Source organism: Pogona vitticeps, chromosome 2 (genome assembly GCF_051106095.1).
Source record: "Pogona vitticeps strain Pit_001003342236 chromosome 2, PviZW2.1, whole genome shotgun sequence".
In the NCBI taxonomy this organism is placed as follows: Eukaryota; Metazoa; Chordata; class Lepidosauria; order Squamata; family Agamidae; genus Pogona; species Pogona vitticeps.
The window spans coordinates 137146005-137167987 of NC_135784.1; the positions used below are offsets into that span (position 1 = coordinate 137146005).

The 21983-nt window shown below is 43.9% G+C and overlaps 2 protein-coding genes across 14 annotated transcripts in view; one reads left to right on the forward strand and one right to left on the reverse strand.

The window, feature by feature from the left end:
* Window positions 1-21983, forward strand: part of LOC110091240 (CMRF35-like molecule 8) — a 24949-nt gene continuing 2966 nt past the window's right edge. The window contains exons 1-8 of one of the 13 annotated variants that reach the window (XM_078386072.1): window positions 35-2696; window positions 8079-8433; window positions 8634-8793; window positions 10323-10444; window positions 11648-11691; window positions 13762-13902; window positions 15483-15680; window positions 16629-17307. In XM_078386072.1, the coding sequence (XP_078242198.1) occupies window positions 8325-8433; window positions 8634-8793; window positions 10323-10444; window positions 11648-11691; window positions 13762-13902; window positions 15483-15644 (738 nt within the window). In that variant the 5' untranslated portion in view covers window positions 35-2696; window positions 8079-8324 and the 3' untranslated portion in view covers window positions 15645-15680; window positions 16629-17307. Of the gene's footprint in view, window positions 2697-8078; window positions 8434-8633; window positions 8794-10322; window positions 10445-11647; window positions 11697-13761; window positions 13903-15482; window positions 15823-16628; window positions 17308-21983 lie in introns of those variants that run through there. The other 12 variants (XM_072990592.2, XR_012083826.2, XM_072990598.2 and 9 more) reach the window with 12 other exon arrangements.
* HEATR9 (HEAT repeat containing 9) overlaps window positions 18938-21983 on the reverse strand; it is a 26919-nt gene continuing 23873 nt past the window's right edge. Inside the window, exons 14-16 of the mRNA XM_020815271.3 lie at window positions 21395-21481; window positions 21207-21298; window positions 18938-19903 (exon numbers count right to left, since the gene is read on the reverse strand). Coding sequence (XP_020670930.3) covers window positions 19819-19903; window positions 21207-21298; window positions 21395-21481 — 264 coding nt within the window. The 3' untranslated portion in view covers window positions 18938-19818. The remainder of the gene's footprint in view (window positions 19904-21206; window positions 21299-21394; window positions 21482-21983) is intronic.

Below are 21983 nucleotides of genomic sequence, written 5' to 3' on the forward strand. Positions count from 1 at the left end.
AAACTTCGTGGCCGGAGAAGTCCATAGGTTGAAAAGTTCATAAGTGGAGCCGTACATAAGTCGAGACTCCAGTGTATCTGTTCAAGAAAATTGGAGATATTAAAGGAACATTTTATGCAAAGATTGACATGATAAAGGACAAAAATGGGAGGGACCTAACAGAAGCAGAAGATATCAAGAAGAGGTGGCAAGAATACACAGATGAATTATACCAGAAAGATTTGGATATCCCAGACAACCCAGATAGTGTAGTTGGTGACCTTGAGCCAGACATCCTAGAATGTGAAGTCAAGTGGGACTTAGAAAGCTTGGCTAACAACAAGGCCAGTGGAAGTGATGGCATTCCAGCTGAACTATTTAAAACCTTAAAAGATGACGCTGTTAAGGTGCTACATTCAATATGCCAGCAAATTTGGAAAACTCAACAGTGGCCAGAGGGTTGGAAAAGATCAGTCTGCATCCCAATCCCAAAGAAGGGCAGTGCCAAAAAATGCTCCAACTACTGTACAATTGCACTCATTTCACACACTAGCAATGTTATGCTCAAAATCGTCCCGGAACCTGGATGCCCACGTCTCAGCAATGGCCAGGAGTGCACTTGCACAATAAAAATTAGTGCACCAGCTATGTCTATTTCTTGAGAGTTCTGATCTGGCCACTGTAATACATGCCCTTGTTACTTCCAGGCTGGATTAATGTAATGAGCTCTATGTGGGGCTGCCAATGGAGAGCATCAGGAAGCTTCAACGGATCCAAAATACAGCAGCCAGATTGCTGACTGGGGCTAATTACAGGGACCGCATAACCCATACCCACCCCACCCTATTACAGCAGCTCCACTGGCTGCCAATCAGTTTCAGGACACAATTCTGAGTGCTGGTTTTAACCTATGAAGCCCTAAATAGCCTGGGTCCAAGCTATCAAAGACTGTATCTCCCATTATGAGCCAGCTCAGTGTTAAGAACACCAGAAGAAGCCCTTTTTTTGGTCCCACCACGTTCACAGGTGCATCTGATGGGGACACAGGAGAGGGCCTTCTTTGCTGCTGCTCCCAGACTCTGGAACTCCCTCCCACAGGAGCCCAGACTGATCCCATCTTAGCTGTCCTTCTGCAAGCGGGCAAAGGCCTTTCTTGTCAGGAAAGCTTTCCCTCAGTAAACCATCTACCTGTGTGAGATTTTTAGATACACTGTTATACATTATTGATTGACTGGGTTTTTGCTATTACTTGTGTTTTCTATTTTTGCGTTTTCCATTTCTCAGAGTAACTTTTTTGTATACTTACTGATCTTTGCCTTAATATTGCCCATTAATTTATGTAAGATGTCTTCTTATTCATTGTTCATAGTTTAAAATATTGTCTTTTAAGGATGTCAATTACTGTTGTATACTCATTGTTTTCAACTTTAAATATTGTCCTTCATTGTTTATAAGCCACCTTGTGTCCTTTTCAAGGAGAAAGGGTAGAAAGGGTAGAAAGGGTAGAAAGAAAGAAAGAAAGAAAGAAAGAAAGAAAGAAAGAAAGAAAGAAAGAAAGAAAGAAAGAAAGAAAGAAAGAAAGAAAGAAAGAAAGAAAGAGAAAGAAAGAAAGAAAGAAAGAAAATTAACTATTTCTTTCTCAGGTTTTATCTGATAGATTTATAGTCACCTCATATTATGTATTATATGGTTGGGAAACACTGTTCTAAGGTGTACGTCAATTTAGCTTTGTATTAGCACTCACTTAGTCAGATAAAGCAAAGGGGGAATAAGATTGACTTCTCATCTAACTAGGAATAAAAGCTTGGAGATTAAGGCAAAGAGCTCAGGGAAGAGAGGCATTCTGGGCAGGAGTTCAAGTAAGGAGAGAGAGAGGGTGAAAGAGGTGCCACCCAATAGATCAGGGGTGGGAAAAAGTAGGCTTTCCAGAGGTTGTGTCTATTGTTTCTAAAACCTTTCACCAATAAGGCCAAAGATAAGGAATTTTGGGACACATAATTAAAACCAGAAAAAGGGCCAAAACCAAAACAATTTAAAAAAAAATCTCATCCTGAAATAGCTGTAACGAGAGGAAATTGCAGGCCAAAAAAAAACCTAGTAAGGCAATATAGCCTACACTTGAAGCAAAACTGATCTCTGTGACATCTCAGAGTGACAGCAACTCTAAGAACACAACGGTGAAAAAGAGTTAGAAGAATCCATAGGGATCTCTTAGTAGCTGTCAGCCATACGGCTAAACAGAACTGCCCTCTTCAGAGGCAATATATTTGCATATGAGATGCTGGAACCCAAAAGAAAGTCTCCTGTTCTTATGCTCCACTGCAGGCTTCTCACGGGACCCCTGTTTGGCTGCTGTTAGAAAAAAAACTTGGTTTGCTCACACAAGACACATTTTATTAGTTTCCTGTTCTTGTGCTTACACAGAAAGCAGAAGTGGGCCAAAGGCAACAGTAGAAGCACAGAGGGTTGCAATAGAGAAGTCTTCCTTTTTTAGTCCATTCATGAAGGCAGTCGGATGACTCTGCTTTTGGACTCGAAACAGCCTCCTCAGGAACATTTCTCTTCCAACTCTTGGACTACAAAGCCTATCATACCATCTTCAACTTCCTGGGAGAGACCAGCTACACTTTGCTTTCCTTGACCTTGAGTAGAGAAGTGAGGCAGACCCATGAGGGTGTTGGGGACTTTGTCTCTTCTGGGTTGGGTAATCACTCCAGGTATTTATGCAATTCTTTATTGTTTATTGTCATCAATTATTTGTAGTCTCCCTCTTCTCTAGTGGGCTGCACTGTGCCAGTTTCTCAAATTTTATTGTGAAACAAATTTAGATTAGATTGGAAGAAACAAATTTCATTTCTATGTTTCCAGAACAAGGGCGAAGCCACAAAGTTGCATTTCCAAAGCAATATTTCAAAAGCCAGGTAACAAATAGGAGTAACCTTAAGGGAGAAGCAGTCATTTAAATGTTGCAGTTACTTTTACTGTTGCTTTTATGGGCCTTTAAAAATGTTTAGAGATCTCAATCTTTCACAACGAACACTTTCTGTAAACAGCTTATGATTTCCAGTTATGTCAGTTCATGTCTATTGTTAAAATAGTCCGAGCTTTCGATGGCAATATCCTGCATCTTTGTCGGGGAAGGCAGGAGATCAACTCAAACAAGGCAAAAGTAAAGGTTCTCCTTGACATTTAGTCCAATCGTGTCCAACTCTAGGGGGTGGTGCTCATCCCTGTCTCCAAGGTGTAGAGCCAGCGTTTGTCCGTAGACAGTTTTCGTGGTCACGTGGCCAGCACGACTAGTCACGGAATGCCATTACCTTCCCGCTGTGGTGGTACCTATTTATCTACTTGCATTTTTACATGCTTTCAACCTGCTAGGTTGGCAGGAGCTGGGACAAGCGATGGGACCTCACTCCGTCGTGTGGATTCGATCTTATGACTGCTGGTCTTCCGACCTTGCAGCACAGAGGCTTCTGCAGTTTAACCCACAGCCCCACCACATCCCCTTCAAATACCTCCAGATACAATCTAAACCAGCTGGGTGGATGTTCAGACCAAACCCAGACAGATTAACATTAAAGAGTCATCCTCCTCCATTGGCCAGCATTTTATAAGGGCAACCTGTGAAGTCTATCCAATTTACCAAACAGCGGCTTCCAGCAAGCACTAAAAGTAACACCACTCTCTCTGCTGATGGAATGTGGCTCAGGTTTTATCAAGAGAGCCCCAATAATAGTTATGTCCCAAAATTGCTTGAAAAATCTGGACTGGCTGAACATTGTATTAAATATGGTTATCAGCCCCAATGGAGGGAGGTGCAGTATAAGTATTGGCCAAATCCAGTAAATTTTAGGAGAGAAAGATACTTCCCCCTGAGTGGGAATGGATTTGTGTGAAGAACCCATGGACCCACATATGGGATAAGTTAACAGTCTGTTGGGAAAAGGCTGATAGGCAAAGAAGAGAGAAAGTTCCCCAGAAGCCATCATATTGGGGGGGGGGGGGAGGGAAGGAAGCATGAGGGTGGGGGAGGATTAGAGAAGAGGGCTAAGGGAGAAAAAAAGACAAGATGGACAGATATACCCAGGATGCTGAGATCTACAGCCCAAGAACCCGGGAGGTTCCGCACCTGTGAGTCAGAGGCCCCTCAGGAGAACTGTTGTCTCTTTTGTCACTGTCACCAGGGCCAGTGTTAATGGACTTAGAGACTGAAGATGTAGGAGAACTTTGGGGTCACACCTTCAGGAAAACCTTCATGGTTCAAGAGATTCACCTGTTTGTTACTCTATTGTTATTGTACTTATTTGAGGTTCCCAGTTAAACTGTTTAAATAGTCAAACAATTTCCACATTTTATAGTTTAATTTTATGTATAAATATCAGTATTATTCTACCTCATAGCATATTTATTGATTAACACTTATGGTATGACATTATTGACGTACATAGTTGCTGCATTAATCCTATTTTGATATTACAGTGATCTGTTGATTGCGCAATAAAGATGTCCTGTCCTGTCCACTAGAAAAAAGTAACTTTGGGGTTTTCACGTTCACACATGCCCACCAAACTGATTAAGTTTATGCTAGGTAAAACATGTTAATCTACAAAGTGCTGTAAGACTTTTTGTCATACTCTAAAAAAGTAGGACTAGGTAAAAGATGGAATGGAACAGGATGGAACGTGGACTTTTTAATAAAAATTGCTGCTACAAACAGGAGGATAGTTTGGATAAACAATATTTTAGACCTGAAACCCTCTAGCTGGATAGGGTAGGTTAATTTGGTTGGACTGGCTTACTCGTAAGTCTCCGCTCTGTGCTGCTCTGAGCTGTTTTTTGCAATTTTGATTTTCTGTCTAAAACAGGTACTAGTTTTAGGGAGTGTACTATGGCTGATTCCATCAGTCCTCTCTGGTTGGGTGGTTCTAGTGAACTTAATTAGGCTATCCTACTCACAAGTCCCAATTCCAGACTGTTTTTTCTGTCCAGAACAGATACTGGAATGTTGTTCCTGGAGATGATTTGTGTCTTGCTGCATTCGTCTCATCTAGTCACACGTGTGTTGTGGATTTGGCTGGACTATTCTACTTGGACGTTGCCATTCTGGATCTTTGTGTTCCATTCCAGCTTGTTTTGGGGCAATAAAAGGATGATGAAAAAGTAATATTCATTAGGTTTGAGGCCTAAAATATTGTTTTTATATTTGTTCAGCTTATTTCACTGTTTTTGGCATCAATTTTTAAGATGTCCCCATTCCATTCTTTACCTAGTCCCCCCAAAAGTAACTTTTCCAAGTTCTGGTCATGGTGCCTTTTTCCAAAACTGGATGCTGGCATGGGCTATCCCATTGACTTGCATTTAAATTCATTCCATACTTTAGTTAATTTTATAATTGTTTGGTGGTGTGGTTTTTCATGAAGGGGGTGTGATAGTGGCCCAAACAGCAAAAGGCAGCTCAACAACTGAATTATTTCTTTTTGTGAAGGACATTGTGTTGTCTGTGTTGACTCTAGAAAGAATCGCATCAGTGTCCTGTAAAATGGATGCCAGTTTGATACAGTGGTTTCAGTGTAGAATATGGCAGTTAGAGTGTGAATAATAGATGCCCGAGGCCAATGGCTCATTCTCAGCTTGGCAGCACTTTCAGGGTTGATGGGGATGGCAAATATCCTCCAAACTGTGTCTTGCTATATTTCCAGGTTTTGGGTCACAATGTATGAGGGTTGAAGGGAATGTGAAGGGGATTGCATATTCGCTGCAATTACTGTAGTATGTTTCCTTTCCAACAACTAGGTCCATATCTCAACCCATGTTTGCCTTGTGGTGATCACTTTCAAGGAAAGGCATTCTAAAATGCAAGACTCAGAGCTGAGCAGAAGCACCTGCTAGGACAACCAGACCCCTCGAATGAGCCCCATTTCTAAACATGCGTGAAGCCTATCATTTGTTTCCAATGTACATCTCCACCGGTGTAGATTACTATGCCAGCATGGACTCTTTGCCCTCTCCTCCCAGAGGAGACAAGCAAAGGAAAGGGGGGGGGGGAGGTGAGACTAGAGGGTCTCTTTATTAGGCCAGCCTAATTGCACTCATTTCCCACCCTAGCAAGGTTATGCTCAAAATCCTGCAAGGTAGGCTTCAGCAGTATGTGGACCGAGAACTCCCAGAAGTACAAGCTGGATTCCGAAGAGGCAGAGGAACTCGAGACCAAATTGCTAACTTGCGCTGGATTATGGAAAAAGCCAGAGAATTCCAGAAAAATATCTACTTCTGCTTCATTGATTATGCGAAAGCCTTTGACTGTGTGGACCACAGCAAACTATGGCAAGTCCTTAAAGAAATGGGAGTGCCTGACCACTTTATTTGTCTCCTGAGAAACCTATATGTGGGACAGGAAGCAACAGTTAGAACTGGTCATGGAACAACTGAGTGGTTCAAAATTGGGAAAGGAGTACGGCAAGGCTGTATATTGTCCCCCAGCTTATTTAACTTATATGCAGAATACATCATGCGGAAGGCTGGACTGGAAGAAACCCAAGCCGGAATTAAGATTGCCGGAAGAAATATCAACAACCTCAGATATGCAGATGATACCACTCTGATGGCAGAAAGTGAGGAGGAATTAAAGAACCTTGTAATGAGAGTGAAAGAGGAGAGTGCAAAAAACGGTCTGAAACTCAACATCAAAAAAACTAAGATCATGGCCACTGGTCCCATCACCTCCTGGGAAATAGAAGGGGAAGATATGGAGGCAGTGTCAAATTTTATCTTCCTGGGCTCCATGATCACTGCAGATGGAGACAGCAGCCCTGAAATTAAAAGGCGCCTTCTTCTTGGGAGGAAAGCGATGACAAATCTTGACAGCATCTTGAAAAGCAGAGACATCACCTTGCCAACAAAAGTCCGAATAGTCAAAGCTATGGTTTTTCCTGTCGTGATGTATGGAAGTGAGAGCTGGACCATAAAGAAAGCAGACCGCCAAAGAATTGATGCCTTTGAGTTGTGGTGCTGGAGGAGGCTCTTGAGAGTCCCCTGGACTGCAAGGAGAACAAACCTATCAGTTCTAAAGGAAATCAACCCTGAATGCTCACTTGAGGGACAGATCCTGAAGCTGAGGCTCCAGTACTTTGGCCATCTCATGGGAAGAAAAGAGTCCTTGGAAAAAACCTTGATGTTAGGAAGGTGTGATGGCAAGAGGAGAAGGGGACGACCGAGGATGAGATGGCTGGACAGTGTCTGCGAAGCAACCAACATGAACCTGACACAACTCCGGGAGGCAGTGGAAGACAGGAGGGCCTGGCGTGCTCTGGTCCATGGGGTCACGAAGAGTCGGACACGACTAAACGACTAAACACAAAAACACACCCCCAGCCAGACCTCCTTCTTCGTCGACAGCCCACCCACCCACTCTTTGTCCAGTGTGGCTGGGGCAGTCACTTTGGGGCCAGATGGGAATTTTGGACTTGTCCCACTTAATTGGTGCTGAAGGTAGACAAATGGATTTTTGCTTCGCCCACACTGACTACCCATAGGATGATGCAGGGCAGTTTTAGAGGGGTCCTGCATTTTAAAAAGGCACACTGGTGGTAGTGAAAAATGGGATGTGAGGTCTGGGGAGTTCTCAAGAGGCACACAGGGTGCTATTATGCCCAGCGTGACAGCAGCCAGGATCCAGAGATTTGTTGCGGGGATGAAGGGAGCTTGGGGGGGGGGGCATCCCTGGCTGCCTGTCTAATTTCAAGAGGTTTGGGTGGTGGGTGGGTGGGGAGGCCAAGTACGTCGACTTACCCAGTAGGGGTAAGGGGTACCTCAGCACCTGCCCCAGGGACTTGCACTATGTTCAGCCCCCGCTGCAGGATGAGGGACATTGAACTGATACTTTCAAAGTGTGGTCCAACTCCATCACCTGTGTCCATCTCTTTATTTCAGAGAGTCTCTTTCACCTGCAGTCAATGTTAGCAGGAGCCACTGCTGGCATTTTTTCAGTCTTATATTCAGGTCAACACATTCACTCCCCTCAGATGCATGGGAAAGAGCAGAAGCTGGATGAGTCCTTCTGCACATCTCTCCAGTCGATGATGACTTATTAATTGGCTCAGTTCTCTTTTATTTCCACAGGTTGCTGGGGGCTTTATTGCCCTGATGAAGTGCACCCTTCTGTAGGAGGATCACTGTCTGTGTCCTGTCAATATAAACAAGGCCTTGAAAAGTATTCTAAATTTTGGTGCAAAGAGACTGCCAGGATCTATTGTTCTGCATTAGTTAAATCACAATCAGATGGAAAGGGGATAAAGCAAAGGATATCTATCAGAGATAATAAAGAAAAGCAGTACTTTGAAGTGATCATGAGCAACCTGACAAAGGAAGATTCTGGTGTTTATCGGTGTGGTATCGATGACAGTCTACTGCCATTCAGAGACTCCACCTGCAGAATTCATGTGGCTGTTTCCCCAGGTAAATGCTTCTCCTTCACTCCTGACAGTCATGATGCAAAGTTGTAAACACATGTATATTGCTGTGCAAGGGGAAGATTAAACATTTCTAGAACTTGAGGGGCACACTCTTCTCTTTACACCCTTGCATGTGGAATGTTGTTTTACTGCCTGGAACGATCACCATCTTTCTGGTTGATCCTGTTCTGCTTCTGTCTTTAGCCCCCACCTTAGATCCAGAAGAAGAGCAAACAACTTCCAAACTGACTGAAAAGCTGCAAACTACCAAGCGACACAAAAAGCTGTCGCCCACTGAACCACCAGACGCTGATGGCTTCACAGAGGGCACAAGTGAATCCAGCTCTTTCTCTGCTTCCACAAGGTGTGTCCTGTCAGCCACTCTCTGTGGGAAAATACAGGCAAGGTCTGTCTCACAGTCCCGGTTGCCATTCTGGAATCGAAAATATTGCTTGGGTAATCTAAACAATGCACTCCTTATTGTGTTACATGCAGTGCCATAGTCTGAAAGTAAGACAGTGCTCTGCAATTAGGTTTCAGAGTGAAAGGGCTGCATTTCCGCCCACACCTCCAGCATTACAGTGATGCTTGATCATGCATGTCAGTGTTATAATGACTGAAATACTCATCAATGCTGTTCACTCAGCAACATCTGTCAATTAGGCCTCATTGTCCACATTCTTTGATCAATTTCTAATCATTTTCTAGGTTCTTTGTGAGACTGAGACAACTTGCAGCAATAGCTGTCTTGCTATTCCCGCTTTCCAACAATATAATTATGTTCCTGGGAGACGGAACCATCACTGATCCTGCGTGTAGCATATTATGTCATGTTGTCCAGGTTCTGAAAAGGAGTGCCGATAATAGAAGGCTTTTAAAAACAATTGGCCAAAATCCTGTTAGTGCTTTGCACATAAATTACGTAACTCACTGCAGCAAATGGCCGCTAAGATGCTAATTTTTGTTATCTTGTTCCTTTCTTCCATCTTGGATCATTGTTTACTTAGTAATAAATTGTTATGATTTTAAATTGTTATATGATATGTTGTTAGCCACCCAGAGTAGTCTATATGACTAGATGGGTGGGCTATAAATAAATAAATAAATAAATAAATAAATAAATAAATTAATGAATAAATGAATGAATGAATGAATGAAAATGATTGTGTTACTAGATGCATGCCACATAACATAACCAGAAACTCATTATTTATTACTAACTTACCACAGTGAGTTATGCAATTTAACTCATTGCAGGCATAAATTGCAAACAGGATTCTGGCCCGTAGGAAACACTGTAAAACATCAATCACTGTTGGAGAGAACCTGTACATGCGTCTAAGTAACCAGATACATCACATTTGATGTAAAAGCAGAGGTGAAATGGAAATACCAGGTCTCTGTTCAGGATCAGTAGATAGATAGAAAAGATGGAGAGAAAATAAGACAAATTCAAGTAAAAGAGGTGTTATTGTGCGACAGGTAGGTTTTGCCCCAAATTCATTTCTTCCTTCTTTCTTTGCCACTGGCACAAACGTTAATAGAAAAATCAAAGAAGGAGGGAAAGGCCTGGATCTTTTTATCAGATGTAATTATGCACAATTAAATCTTATGTTATTAAGTAGCAGGTATCATTTACAGATCACAGAACTGATCACAAAATTAACTTTTATTCCAATTAAAGAACTGGCTTAACAATCCACTGAGCCATGTCATACCTAATCATGGCACTATCCTGATTTCTTTTTGTCAAAATTAGCAGTAACCACAGGTTGTGTTTTATGTGGGCATACTTTTTGTATTTCATAAAAGGCGTGTATTAATGAAATGATAATGGAAAGCAGTTTTCTGTAGTCATTCATTCATTCATTCATTCAATCATTCATTGTCCAGCAGGCCCAGCCCATCCGAGGAATCAAGTGCAAATCTTCTAATATATTGCGCCGTTCTGCTCTTTATACTTCTCCTACTTGCAGCCGTAGTCTTGTGTGCAGTGTCAAGGAAAAAAAGAACAGGTTAGAGCAGCATCAAGTTCTTCTTTGATGGATGGATTGGACAAATATCATCAAGAATCAGCAATTAGGGATTAGAAGTATTTTTATTTCTATTTCTTGTGTTTAAAAAAAATTGGCGAAAGGGCGAGATGTTTGTGGAATGTTCTGCCTTAGATGCCAATATAAGTTGTTTGATCTTGGGCGATCTTCTGCCATGACTTGAGAGGCTTCGCCCCACTGGGTAGCAACATGACATGTGGGATGATTCTGAGGAGGGCCACACCAGAGTGATAAGAAGGCAAAAACAGTGGGTATAGAAAAGAGGTATTAACAAGCTCATTTTAGAGTTTCCCAGGATGTTTTGAATATCAGTCTTCCTTTGTACATTAAGAAATCAGTAAATTAAATTAAGTTTTGTTCTTTACACCATGTGCATTAGACATGTTTGACAGCCAAAATCCTGTTGCTCAGTGCAGTAATTCACACTGGAGTATACCCACTGAATCAATGAGGACTTAGCAAGCCCTCTGTAAGTTCCCTCGGTTTAAGTGGGTCTACTCTAATTGTGACTTAATAAAGCAGGTTTAAAAGGCTGTTGCGAATTTTGTTGCATTTGTTTCCTCACTTGGGATTGCAGTATAGTTTGCATCCATCCACCTTTTAAGAAAGGGAGGAGGAACCAAAAAGGTACCTGCTTCTCACATAGTAATGCTATTACTCCATTCAGCAAGTATTCTTTCTGCATTGACATACGCACATCATACTGCCAATGCAATCTTGCCTTCTCACTGTTCAAAATATCATGCAGAAAGGGCCTCCATTTGAATGAATGACAGCAAATCCTTTCTAAAGATGAAGTGAAATTCTCTAGAGTCTAGATCTTTGTCAAGCTGGACTATATAAATATTGGCAACCAACAGTACACTAATCCCCCCCAAAGGAATAAATGATGGCAGTAGTGGCCTGATCAAATATATATTCAATCCCCAAGCTTCTCTGGATCTTAAACAGAGCCCAGGGAACAGGTGGGAGAATGCCTTATGCCAGCATAAGGAAAATTTCTGAGTCTATGAACTTAACTAGGGTTTATCTTCTGTAAGTATGGTTAATTCCAGTGGAATTTTTGCCAAGCAGATGCTGCTGTTGCTTTTTATACCTACCCTGTTCTTGTACCCATTTAGTTTGTCCCTCTGATTTCTGACTGATTTTTGTCAAAATTTTCAGGATCATGTTTCCCACACAAAAAAGAAGCAACCCTAACAGTCATGGTAAGGTAAATAATTTAATTTCTCATGAGACTATGCAGTTTTAACACCCATTTTCAAAATGGTTTACAATGTCATAGGGATAACATGGTATCACAAAGAGAATATAATTAAAAGTACAATCAGACATTTACTCAGATTTCTGAATTAATATGTTTGGCCTGTCTAGAAGTCATCTTTTGCTCAGAACACAATTGCTACCTTTTTGGATTCAGGAGCCCACACATTGTTTGGTACTTCATATGCTGGGTATTTAAAGGAATGGTGTATTTACATTCAAATCTTTAAGTATGTTTATTTCATTTTAGGTTTCGCTTTTTACAAAGACAGAGTAAAAAGGTTCTCCTTTAGCCAGAATGTTGTCTGGCGTTTGGAACTCATCACACCCTGAGCCCTCAAAATCCTAAATCCTTCCAGATACTTTTCCTAATCGTGACAGCTCAGGGGAAGTGGTAGCTGCTGTGAGGTTGGGTGGAGTTGGCAACTGTAAACACTACACTGCTTCTACCTGTTTCCCTGAAAATAAGCCCTGGTAGGATTTTTTCAGGTTGTTCATAATATAAGCCCTACCCCAAAAATAAGCCCCAATTAAGTGAAACCCTGCCCTCCATCATTGTGCAGCAATGAAGAAGATGGCATAACTGCATTTGAATAAACATACTGTAGATTGTTGTACATGAAAAAAAAAATCCCCTGAAAATAAGCCCTATTGCGTTTTTTGGAGCAAAAAATAATATAAGACCCTGTCGTATTTTCAGGGAAACACAGTAGCTGTTTTTGTGCTCTGCCCAGGCCAGTCTTGACTGTACCGCCTTTTCTATTTTCACTCAGAGTTAGATTCTACTGAATGCAGAGGTAGCTAGCTACTACCCAGTATGAATGCATAGGACTGCAGCCCAAGTCAATCTTCAGCTAAGCAGCAACCAGTATGGCAGCGCAGTCAATTGTAGGTAGCCAACATGTTGACTCAGTGCCTCCAAAATCGCCGCTGTCTTTTATGGTTGGGGGTGGGGGAACTGCTATATGGAAATGCATTCAAATGAGCCACTTTTCTCACACCAGAAAGCGCAGCATACAATATTGTAACATTTTCCCTAACACTACTCAGCAGGTTCACACATTAAATGCACATTTTAATTTCACCATGGCATGGATTTCATTGTAAATCTGAACAAGAGCAGAGTCTACAGCTTACAGGGCTCAGCATGGAAACAGGCCTGCAAAGGACCACACATTCAGGAATGTGGTGCTGTGAGCACCAACCTCATACCATTCAAAGCAAAAGCAAAGCAAAGTGTGCTGCTTACATACCGCCCCATAGCACTTCAAGCACTCTCTGGGCGGTTTACAAGTTAATTATGCAGGCTACACATTGCCCCCCCCCCCCAGCGAGCTGGGTACTCATTTTACTGACCTCGGAAGGATAGAAGGCTGAGTCAACCTTGAGCTGCTACCTGGGATTGAACCCCAGGCCGTGAGCACAGTTTGGGCTGCAGTACAGCAGTTTAACCACTGCGCCACAAGGCTCTTCACATATATTCAGATATACGGTATTTCTTTTTGGACTACAATATTCACCATCCCATGCTTGCTGTTTCGATTCAAAATGCCTGAGGGATATAAGGTTGGTTGCTCCTGGTTTGTATTTTCATTTCTGAGAAGTGAAAACAACTGCAAAGGGGAAGCAGTCAACATCTGTGCAGAATGCGAGATCTCACAAGTAGTCGAGTCACCACCACAGTGCATCCGTTCATGTTGCAACGATGCAAACCTGACCCTTCTTTTTCAAGTTTTCAGTGGCACTTTAACAACATGGCTGGCTAGTGGAAACCTTGTTGAGAACCAAATATACCATCCAGTCTATGCTTCTCTATGAAGTGATATAAAAAGGAACAAACCCAAACACACTAACGGAACTCATTTATTCATTAATATCATCATAATTCCAGCATGTCAGCAACTGGGCCATGCTTAAGATACCATTGTGTCTCATTGCACTTTTTCAATCTCTTGGACTCATGAGGCCTGTAATTTCTTTTTCTAAGCCTAGCTCTTGTCCTACCTTCTGTCCAGGCATCTACACGCGATACAGAAGATCCCCACAATGAGGACACGATCCCTGATCACTCCTCAGATCCTGATGGAACTGGGCTCTATCAGATTGTTGCAATACATCCTGAAAATAACTGTGATGAGATGCACTTCCAGGAAGAGGTAGGATGCCTATGATGTAACTAGAGATGTACAATTTCCAAAATTTTCCATTTTTTCCAATTTTCTCTCTCAAGCTGGGTAAGAGAATGACTGGCCCAGTATGTTTCGTGGCTCTACTGGGACTAGCACCTGAATCAGCATGCTAAGAAAGACATCACCCTAGCTCTTTTATTAAATTTTATCATTTCACTAAAAGGGATCAAGAGGGAGTCAACATTCTATACAGCTCCTCCTTAAGCAGTCAACAAAACCCCATTTTTCCTGCAAAAGTACTGGGATGGGTGACAATCATATGGGATTTTTTAAAATGTAACTTTTCCCCCGATCACTTCTACTAGAAACATTGACAGGGTTCCTGTTCTCTAGGAAAGATTACAATTAGCACGATCCTCTCCTAAGGATAAAATCCTTATACAAAATTAATACTATAATCCATGTACTGTATGGTTATTGTGTGTTTTTCGGGCTTCTTGGCCGTGTTCTGAAGGTGGTTCTTCCTAACGTTTCGCCAGTCTCTGTGGCCGGCATCTTCAGAGGACAGCAAACAGTTTGCTGTCCTCTGAAGATGCCGGCCACAGAGACTGGCGAAACGTTAGGAAGAACCACCTTCAGAACACGGCCAAGAAGCCCAAAAAACCCACAACAACCATTAGATCCTGGCCGTGAAAGCCTTCGCGAATACATGTACTGTATACTTTGTCTACAATTTTTACATTTCAATTTACAGATAAAGTTGTATTGTGATCATAACTTAACATTTCTAAGGAGATAATTAGCTGAAAGACCCTCTTTGGGGATTAAATATTGTCAGTAGAGATGGACACTCGCTGGCACAGACCCACAAGTGTTGTGCGGGCACCCTGCATTCCATATCCTACCTCCTCATGTGGGTGCCCTGTTGGAAGCAGCCCCATGGGCTTCCTTGCCCCGCCTCCTCTTCTGAGTGGGTGCCCACGGGAGGAGTCAGGGCACAGAGTCTGGGGTGCCCACGGAACACCTGTGGGCCTGACCCACCAAACCATGCTGAAGCACCAAACGGCAGTAAGTGCCCATCTCTAACTGTCAGCACTGATGTATCACACCGGAGCAATAACTGGCAATTTTGGGATTTGAAGCAAGCAGCATGCAATATGCCAAGCACGTATCCCCATTCTGCCTGCAGCTTTTCCCACTCGCCTCCACCAGGTGCCTTCTCCAGCCAGGGCAAAGCCTGTATGGGAGATGGGCAGGTGATTGAGCACCGTCATCCTCTTTGGCTCATCACAGCATCCCTGACAAGGCAGCAGACATATGCAGTCTTCAGGATAATTCTGTGCAAAGAAATAAACAATCCCCCAGGTGAAAATTTTTGCACTTCTGAAGTTTGGTATCTTGGATCAAAGTCTCCGTCATGCTGCTCTAGGTAGAGTATTATGCTATCAACAGTATAATCACAATTATTCAGCATGCAAAATAGAGGCGGTAAGTACATTTCGAATCACTCTTAGCCTTAATCATATTGCCAGCCTCCCATCTTTGGTGAGGGAGAGCCATACTCCACCTCTCAACTGCTTCACATGTTCCATCTTGTTCTATTTCAGCCTGTGGAGAAGAGAGATGAGGTTTCTTACACCACACTGCTTCATTCAGATCTGCAGCCACAAGCCATCTATGGTAACATAGATCATCTCAGCTGTGCTGTCATACAGCCACTTACTCAGGAGGTCGTGTATGCAGAGGTGACTAAGAAGCATGGCAATTAAAGATGTGCACTGGAATCAGCCAAACTCTGAGGCGAGGTAGGCTCTGCTGGACTCATTTGCCTGCCTCCTGATGCAAAAAGGGCATGTTTCCCCCCCCCCCCCACATTAGAAGAGATGTACCTGAACCTAACCAAAACCTTGCCAGAGCCAGTTTCATAAAGACATAGGGGTGATTACACTGACCATCTACCTGCATTTTGCATCACATTTGGCATGGATGAAATCATATCAAAAGATGGCAACTACACAACGTAAAGTTCACTGTGAGGAAGCTTGGTGGGGAATAGTCTCTTTTGCGTTCAGCCTTTGGGGTGGTGGGATGTGGTGGCGCTGCGGGATAAACCGCAGAAGCCTTTGTGTGCTGCAGGGTCAGAAGACCAGCAGTCGTAAGATCGAATCCACGTGATGGAGTGAGCTCCCGTTGCTTTGTCCCAGCTCCTCGCCAGCGTAGCAGTTCGAAAGCATGCAAATGCGAGTAGATAAATAGGTACCATCTCAGTGGGAAGGTAAACAGCGTTCCGTGTATAGCCGCGCTAGCCACGTGACAACGGAAACTGTCTTTGGACAAACGCTGGCTCTACGGCTTGGAAATGGGGATGAGCACTGCCCTCTAGAGTCGGACACAACTGACTAAATGTCAAGGGGAACCTTTACCTTTTGGGGTGGGGGAGAGTTGTTTTGTTCCAATTAAGCTGGCAGTTTCCCCTCTCCAATCTTCTGCCCTGTGCAATTGCCTGATCCAATGCCAAGAGGTTATTGCAGGGATGTCAGTTCAATGTCATCCCAAAACAGTACTTTTAAAAAACATCATCCAAAGCCAGTACTGATTCAGATGAGTGCTATGTCACCTTGAGAAAATTTTAAAAAGGCCAAGAGAAGAGTTGATCCTGGTGGGAACTGCTGATCTCGAGGATGGTTCTTTTCGCGGTTTCTACCTCTGCCCCTGCTGATTCCTGCAATACAATAATTGTTTTCCTTTTTAAGGAATTATGACAGCAATTTCCCCAGCAGAACATATTAGGGACCTGACTTGGAAAACTTTGCATCAAAACAGGTTTTTCCCTGCTGTGTAGTCGCACCCGTACTGTGACACCAAAAACGGCTCATTTTTTTGTGGAAAATATCCTCCAATGGGAAGAAGAGAGAAAGGTTGACAGATCTACCTTTGAAATATGGGTTGTGTTTTATTAAAAGTTTTGGAGCTGTGCTTTGGAAAACAGATTCTGACTTTGCTGAAGCTAGTGGTTTTAGCTTCCTTTGTGGTTATTTGGAGTCACAGATAGCACTTTTATTTTTTCATTATTTATTTATTTAGGAAATTAGCTTGGAATCTTCTGTTGTTTATGTTACTTATTTAATGGTACAGGTCTCTTTTTGTTGTTGTTGTTGTTGTTCCTCTTTTCTATGTTGTTCCCACCCTGTAAACTACTCTTATGTTCCAAATGCTCACAGTGTAACATATTTTTAATTTAACCCATGTTTTTGTTGAGGATTGATAACATTTATATTATTTAATACTTTCTTTAATCCAAAAGCCTCCCTCGTCTAGCGGGTGAAATCTCCAGGTCTGCTAATTTGTGTTTATGGGCTGCCCTGGCATAGCACAGGTTGCCAGCACCTGCCTGGGGCAAGACAAGTATTGCGCCCCAACCCATGGACCTGCTGCCGCCACCGTCACCATTTTTCACAGCACCCCCTCCTTTCCCGACAGGAACCTACCCGCGTCCACTATCATCCCTCCTTTCCCCATCTTCCCCTGGATCCTCCTCCCCTACCTTGCACTGGGCTTGGCCAGAGCATGGGAGGGGGAATCGTTGCACTTCCAGTTCCCTGCCTTTGCATTGCTGCCTTCTCCTGCAGCACCTGCACAACGGCACTCAGCTCCAACCCACCAACCCAGCAGAAAGACACTATTGGCCAGGCTTAATGCTGCCAGCAGCCCAATGGTAGCAAGGAAGAGGCACAGTGGTGCCTGGACACCCAGCTCCTTGGTGCCCCCAGCCCAGCCCGCATGGCTGCAGCTGCCCAGCAGCAGTCACAGCAGCTGCACCCCCTCCATTGGCCCTTAGAAAGGTCCTCTGACAAAGGCTACTGGCTTGCTCTCCTCGATGGGGTGGTCTACTCCATGTCTGTGCTGGGCCGGGGGGGGGGCAGCTTGCCCTGCCCACCAGACAGCCCCAGTAGGCAGGGAGGTGGTGGCGCAAGGGAGGGAAGGAGGGAGGACGGATGGACAGGGCATTACACCACTGAGGAGCTATAAGTCCCAGGATTCTACCTGGAGAATTCTAGCAGTTCTAGCTCAAAAATATGAAAGAGCACATTGCAATCTCCTACTAGGAAGGAAGGAAGGAAGTTAAAGGCACAGAGGCTACATCAATTTGTCTGCAATATGAGGGGGCATGCCTTCCTTCTGAAGTGCCACTATGCCTGTCAATTTTACAGACTAAACTGACTAAAGGGGGGAAAAAATCAGGCCATTTTTGTGATTGCCATGATAGTCAATGAGAGGCCAAAGCTTTGGGTTTTTGCCGCTTAACTTGTGTTCAGGACCTCAGTCGAAGCAAACTAACTGCCCTGAGAAGCAGCAAGCCATTTTCCAAAGTGTGGGGCCCGTGAGTTTGTGTACTTCCTTAGTGACTATCAAATACAGATATTCAGTGTGCTTCTTTCAGTGCACTGCCAGTACCTCTCCTTTAGGACTGCCACCTACTAATGATTTGTGGAGTGAAACCAAACTGGCCTGTCTCGTTATAATGCAAGGAAAACAGCTCCCTGTGACAGGAAAGTGCAGCCACTATCTGGAACAGGAAATACTGTATCATTCAAACAGGAAGGGATCACAAAATCTGGATTTGGTCTCAGTTTCAGTTTCCTGAAAACTTCCAGCCCTCTTGTAAATGTATAAATCTTATAAATGCTTAAGAGCCGGGGTCCCCAACCCCCAGCCTGCAGCCCTGTACTGAGCCTTGGCAGAACTGGGACACGGAGACAGATCTCCCGCCCCCTGCACACACACTCCCCACGCATGCACAAAATGCACACACGGCCCCCCACGCACAAATGAGTGCCCCACCCACCCGTGTGCATGCCCCACCCACCCGCGCATGTGCACACGGGGGCCCTGCCCACCTGAACAGGTGCCACCCCTCCGTGCGCATGTCCCCCCCATCCCAACCGGTCCTCAGTTTGGAAAAATTTGGGGACCACTGCTTAAAGCAGTGGCCCCCAACCTTGAGCCCCCAGATATTCTTGAACTCTCAGAAGCTTTCGCCACTAGCTATGCTGGCCTGGAGTTCTAGGAGTTGTTTCTGGGATCCAACGTGGGAACTACTGCTTCAGAGCAAAGTTTTGAAAGGGGGAGGCAGTGGGAGGGGGAGAGTTTGGACCAGGTGTTCTGGTAGAATAAAAGGCAGAGTTGCTGTAACCCAGCTGCACAGTTTCCCCCTGCCTTCTGGTTTCTATTTGCTGCACCAGCAGCTCCAGGAAAAGAAACTAGTCCTGATGATTTGCTTATGACAACATGTGCAAGCTTCTGTTCATTTCACATGGCTTGAAAATATATTTACAACAACCAGGCTGTAGGAAGACCATCTTAAATTGATGGTCTGAGCATATACAGTATTTCTCATCAGCTTGATGCCTGAGAAAAAGGTACAGGTAATTGCAGAAGAAATAATTACCTAATGTAGGGGCAGACAACTTTTTTGGGTCTGTTGGGGGCCGTGTTCCAGTGGATGGGTACAATTCAGTGTAGTGGTGAATGAAGCTAGAGAAGGTGACTCACTCACTCTCTCACTCTCTCTCACTCTCTCTCTCTCAATCTCTCTCTCTCACACACACACACACTGTCAAATGCAAAAAGGCACACACACTCTCTCAGTCTTTTGGCCACCACTTCCTCTGTTCTCTTCCTTTCCCCTGATAGGGAACTGCTAGGGAAGAGACTCCTCTTGCAGAGATCTGAACAGACCACTTGCAGAGCGCTTTGGAAATTGTGCTGGGGGCCATGTGAGATCCAGCCAAGGGCGACTTGGAACCTTAAAGCCATACGCTGCCCACCTCTGCTATAAACAGAGAACTTGCCTCCTCGTCTTGGTGCTGCACACTTGAATACCAGAGGCCATGTTTTAATCTTGCCTTCTTGCCACTTTTATCATCCAAACAAAATGAGGTCTCAGTTGACCATGTAGGTTTGAAGCATCGACTCTTTCTGGGCCTCAGAGAGTTTATCAAGGATCTTCAAGGCTTTGGTGCATTCTCTGGAACATGGGAAACAGAGGCCAAGAGTGAGAAAAAGCAAGGAGAACCCAAAACAGAAAGAAAGTTTGTGAACAAGACTTGCTTCAGGAATATATCTTTTTGAATCTTTTAAATGGAATGTTTTGGCAAGTTATGAAATTACCAGCCCCTGCAAGCATCTCCTGTGCCCAGGGTTTGTCTGCTGATTTTATATCTGGCTAGAGTAACTACAGATTTCCAGAGTGGGGACCCCAGGCGCCTGTTACAGGGCACTAACTGAGAGATAAGGTTTTTCAGGAGGGGTTTGGGAGAGGTCACCCTCACAGTTGTGTCTATTGTTTCAGCATAGTGGTGTCTACTGTTTCACTGAATGGACTTCAGATGTACAGACATTTTACCCAGTTTGAATCTGCTAGACACAAGTCCATATTGGGTTTTGAACTGTCAACCCAAAGGATTTCAAGCAAGAATTCAGCCTTTGCGCCACCCTTAGAGTAAGCCAAAGGAGGGAGCCGCACGGAGACCAGCCATGGCACCAAAGACTGTTCCTTCTCAACAGTCTTCCAACTGGTCAAAATAAATCAGGAGATTTATTCTTGCTCGATACCAACTGCATCACAGAGCCTGGAAATATTACTTTTTCAGGCTACAGCTCTCAGAATACCCTAGCCAGTATGGGTAGTGGCCATGTTATCCTAGTAACTGCAATCCTAAAAACCAAAAATTTTCAAGCTGTGCCATCTTCTTTTTCGCATGAGCTGAATCCCAACCTTCCTGCTTCTCAGACTCTCACCTCTCACTGCTTCCTTCACTTGCCCTGATGCCACCCTGGAGCTTTGTAGCACCATGGGATGGGTCTTGAGATCCTCTAATGCAACTCCCCCACAAATGCATAATTTGCGAGGCTGGATGCAAATGCAACTTCCTTGCCTGATGCAGTCACTCCTGCTCTGTGGCCACTTTTGTGCAAGTGTTCCTTTGTTTATGGGAAGGTATGACAAGCCTGATTTCACTCTACAGTGGACCCTCGATTTACAGATGGCTCGACTTACAGACTTTTCAAGTTACAGACTTCTCTGGCCGCAAAATTTAGGTTCGATTTACAGCCAGAGAATCAACCTACAGACCAGAAAAAAAACCAAAATGGAACAAAAATGGAACAAAAACGGCCAGTTACGGGATTAATTGGTTTTCAGTGTATTGTAGGTCAATGGAGCATCGACCTACAGACTTTTCAACCTGCAGCCACCATTCCAATACGGATTAATTCCGTAAGTAGAGGATCCACTGTAGCTTCGTTGCCTTTCATACTGTGCCAAATACCTGGCTAGAATCCCTTCTGTCTGTTCTTTGTTCATGAGGCTCTTCCGCACATACACGTTGTTCATTCCCAGAGTGGCAAATGTCCGGATAACCTATAAACAGGGTGAGGAGAAACCAAGATATTGATCAGCAATGCGCTCAGTAGTTTTTGTCTGATATTAGTGCCTCAGGAGTATCCCAGCACCGACCTGTACACGAACATCCTCGCTGGTATCCAGCTCCAACATTTCCAGCATGGCGAAGAACACGTTCTTGTGGCGAAGGCCAAGCACACCCTAGCAACAAACGAAGGAGCAGAGTTTTGCTTGGCAACAATGAAAGCCAAACAAGATGAAGAAGGGTGGCTTCCTGCACCTTAGTGTGTGGTCTTTGAGGTGCCATGCTCAGTCTCTCATGATCATCCCTTCAGGAAACGAGCCTTAAGCTCCTTGCTACTCAATAACAGCTGTGAAAGGAACTGCATGCAGTGTTGAGTCAGGGCAGATCTACAGGTACAACCTCTAGCACAGCGACATGGCCCAGGAGACAAGGGTGCACGTACGACGGAAAGAGACATTGAGGGCTTTGTTTTTGAATTGCAGAGTGTAATGTCTGAACAATTAAATAAGTAAAATGAGATGTGCTCATCCTAGGTAAGGTTTTCTTAAAAAGAGCAGATTGTACCTGGAAAAGCATCTGCTTCAACATTGCTTGTTTGGATCGCAAGTCCCAGAACTGGGATTCTGCTACGATAGCCCCCCCAAAATATGACTTTTCCAAGCCCTGGCATATAAACAG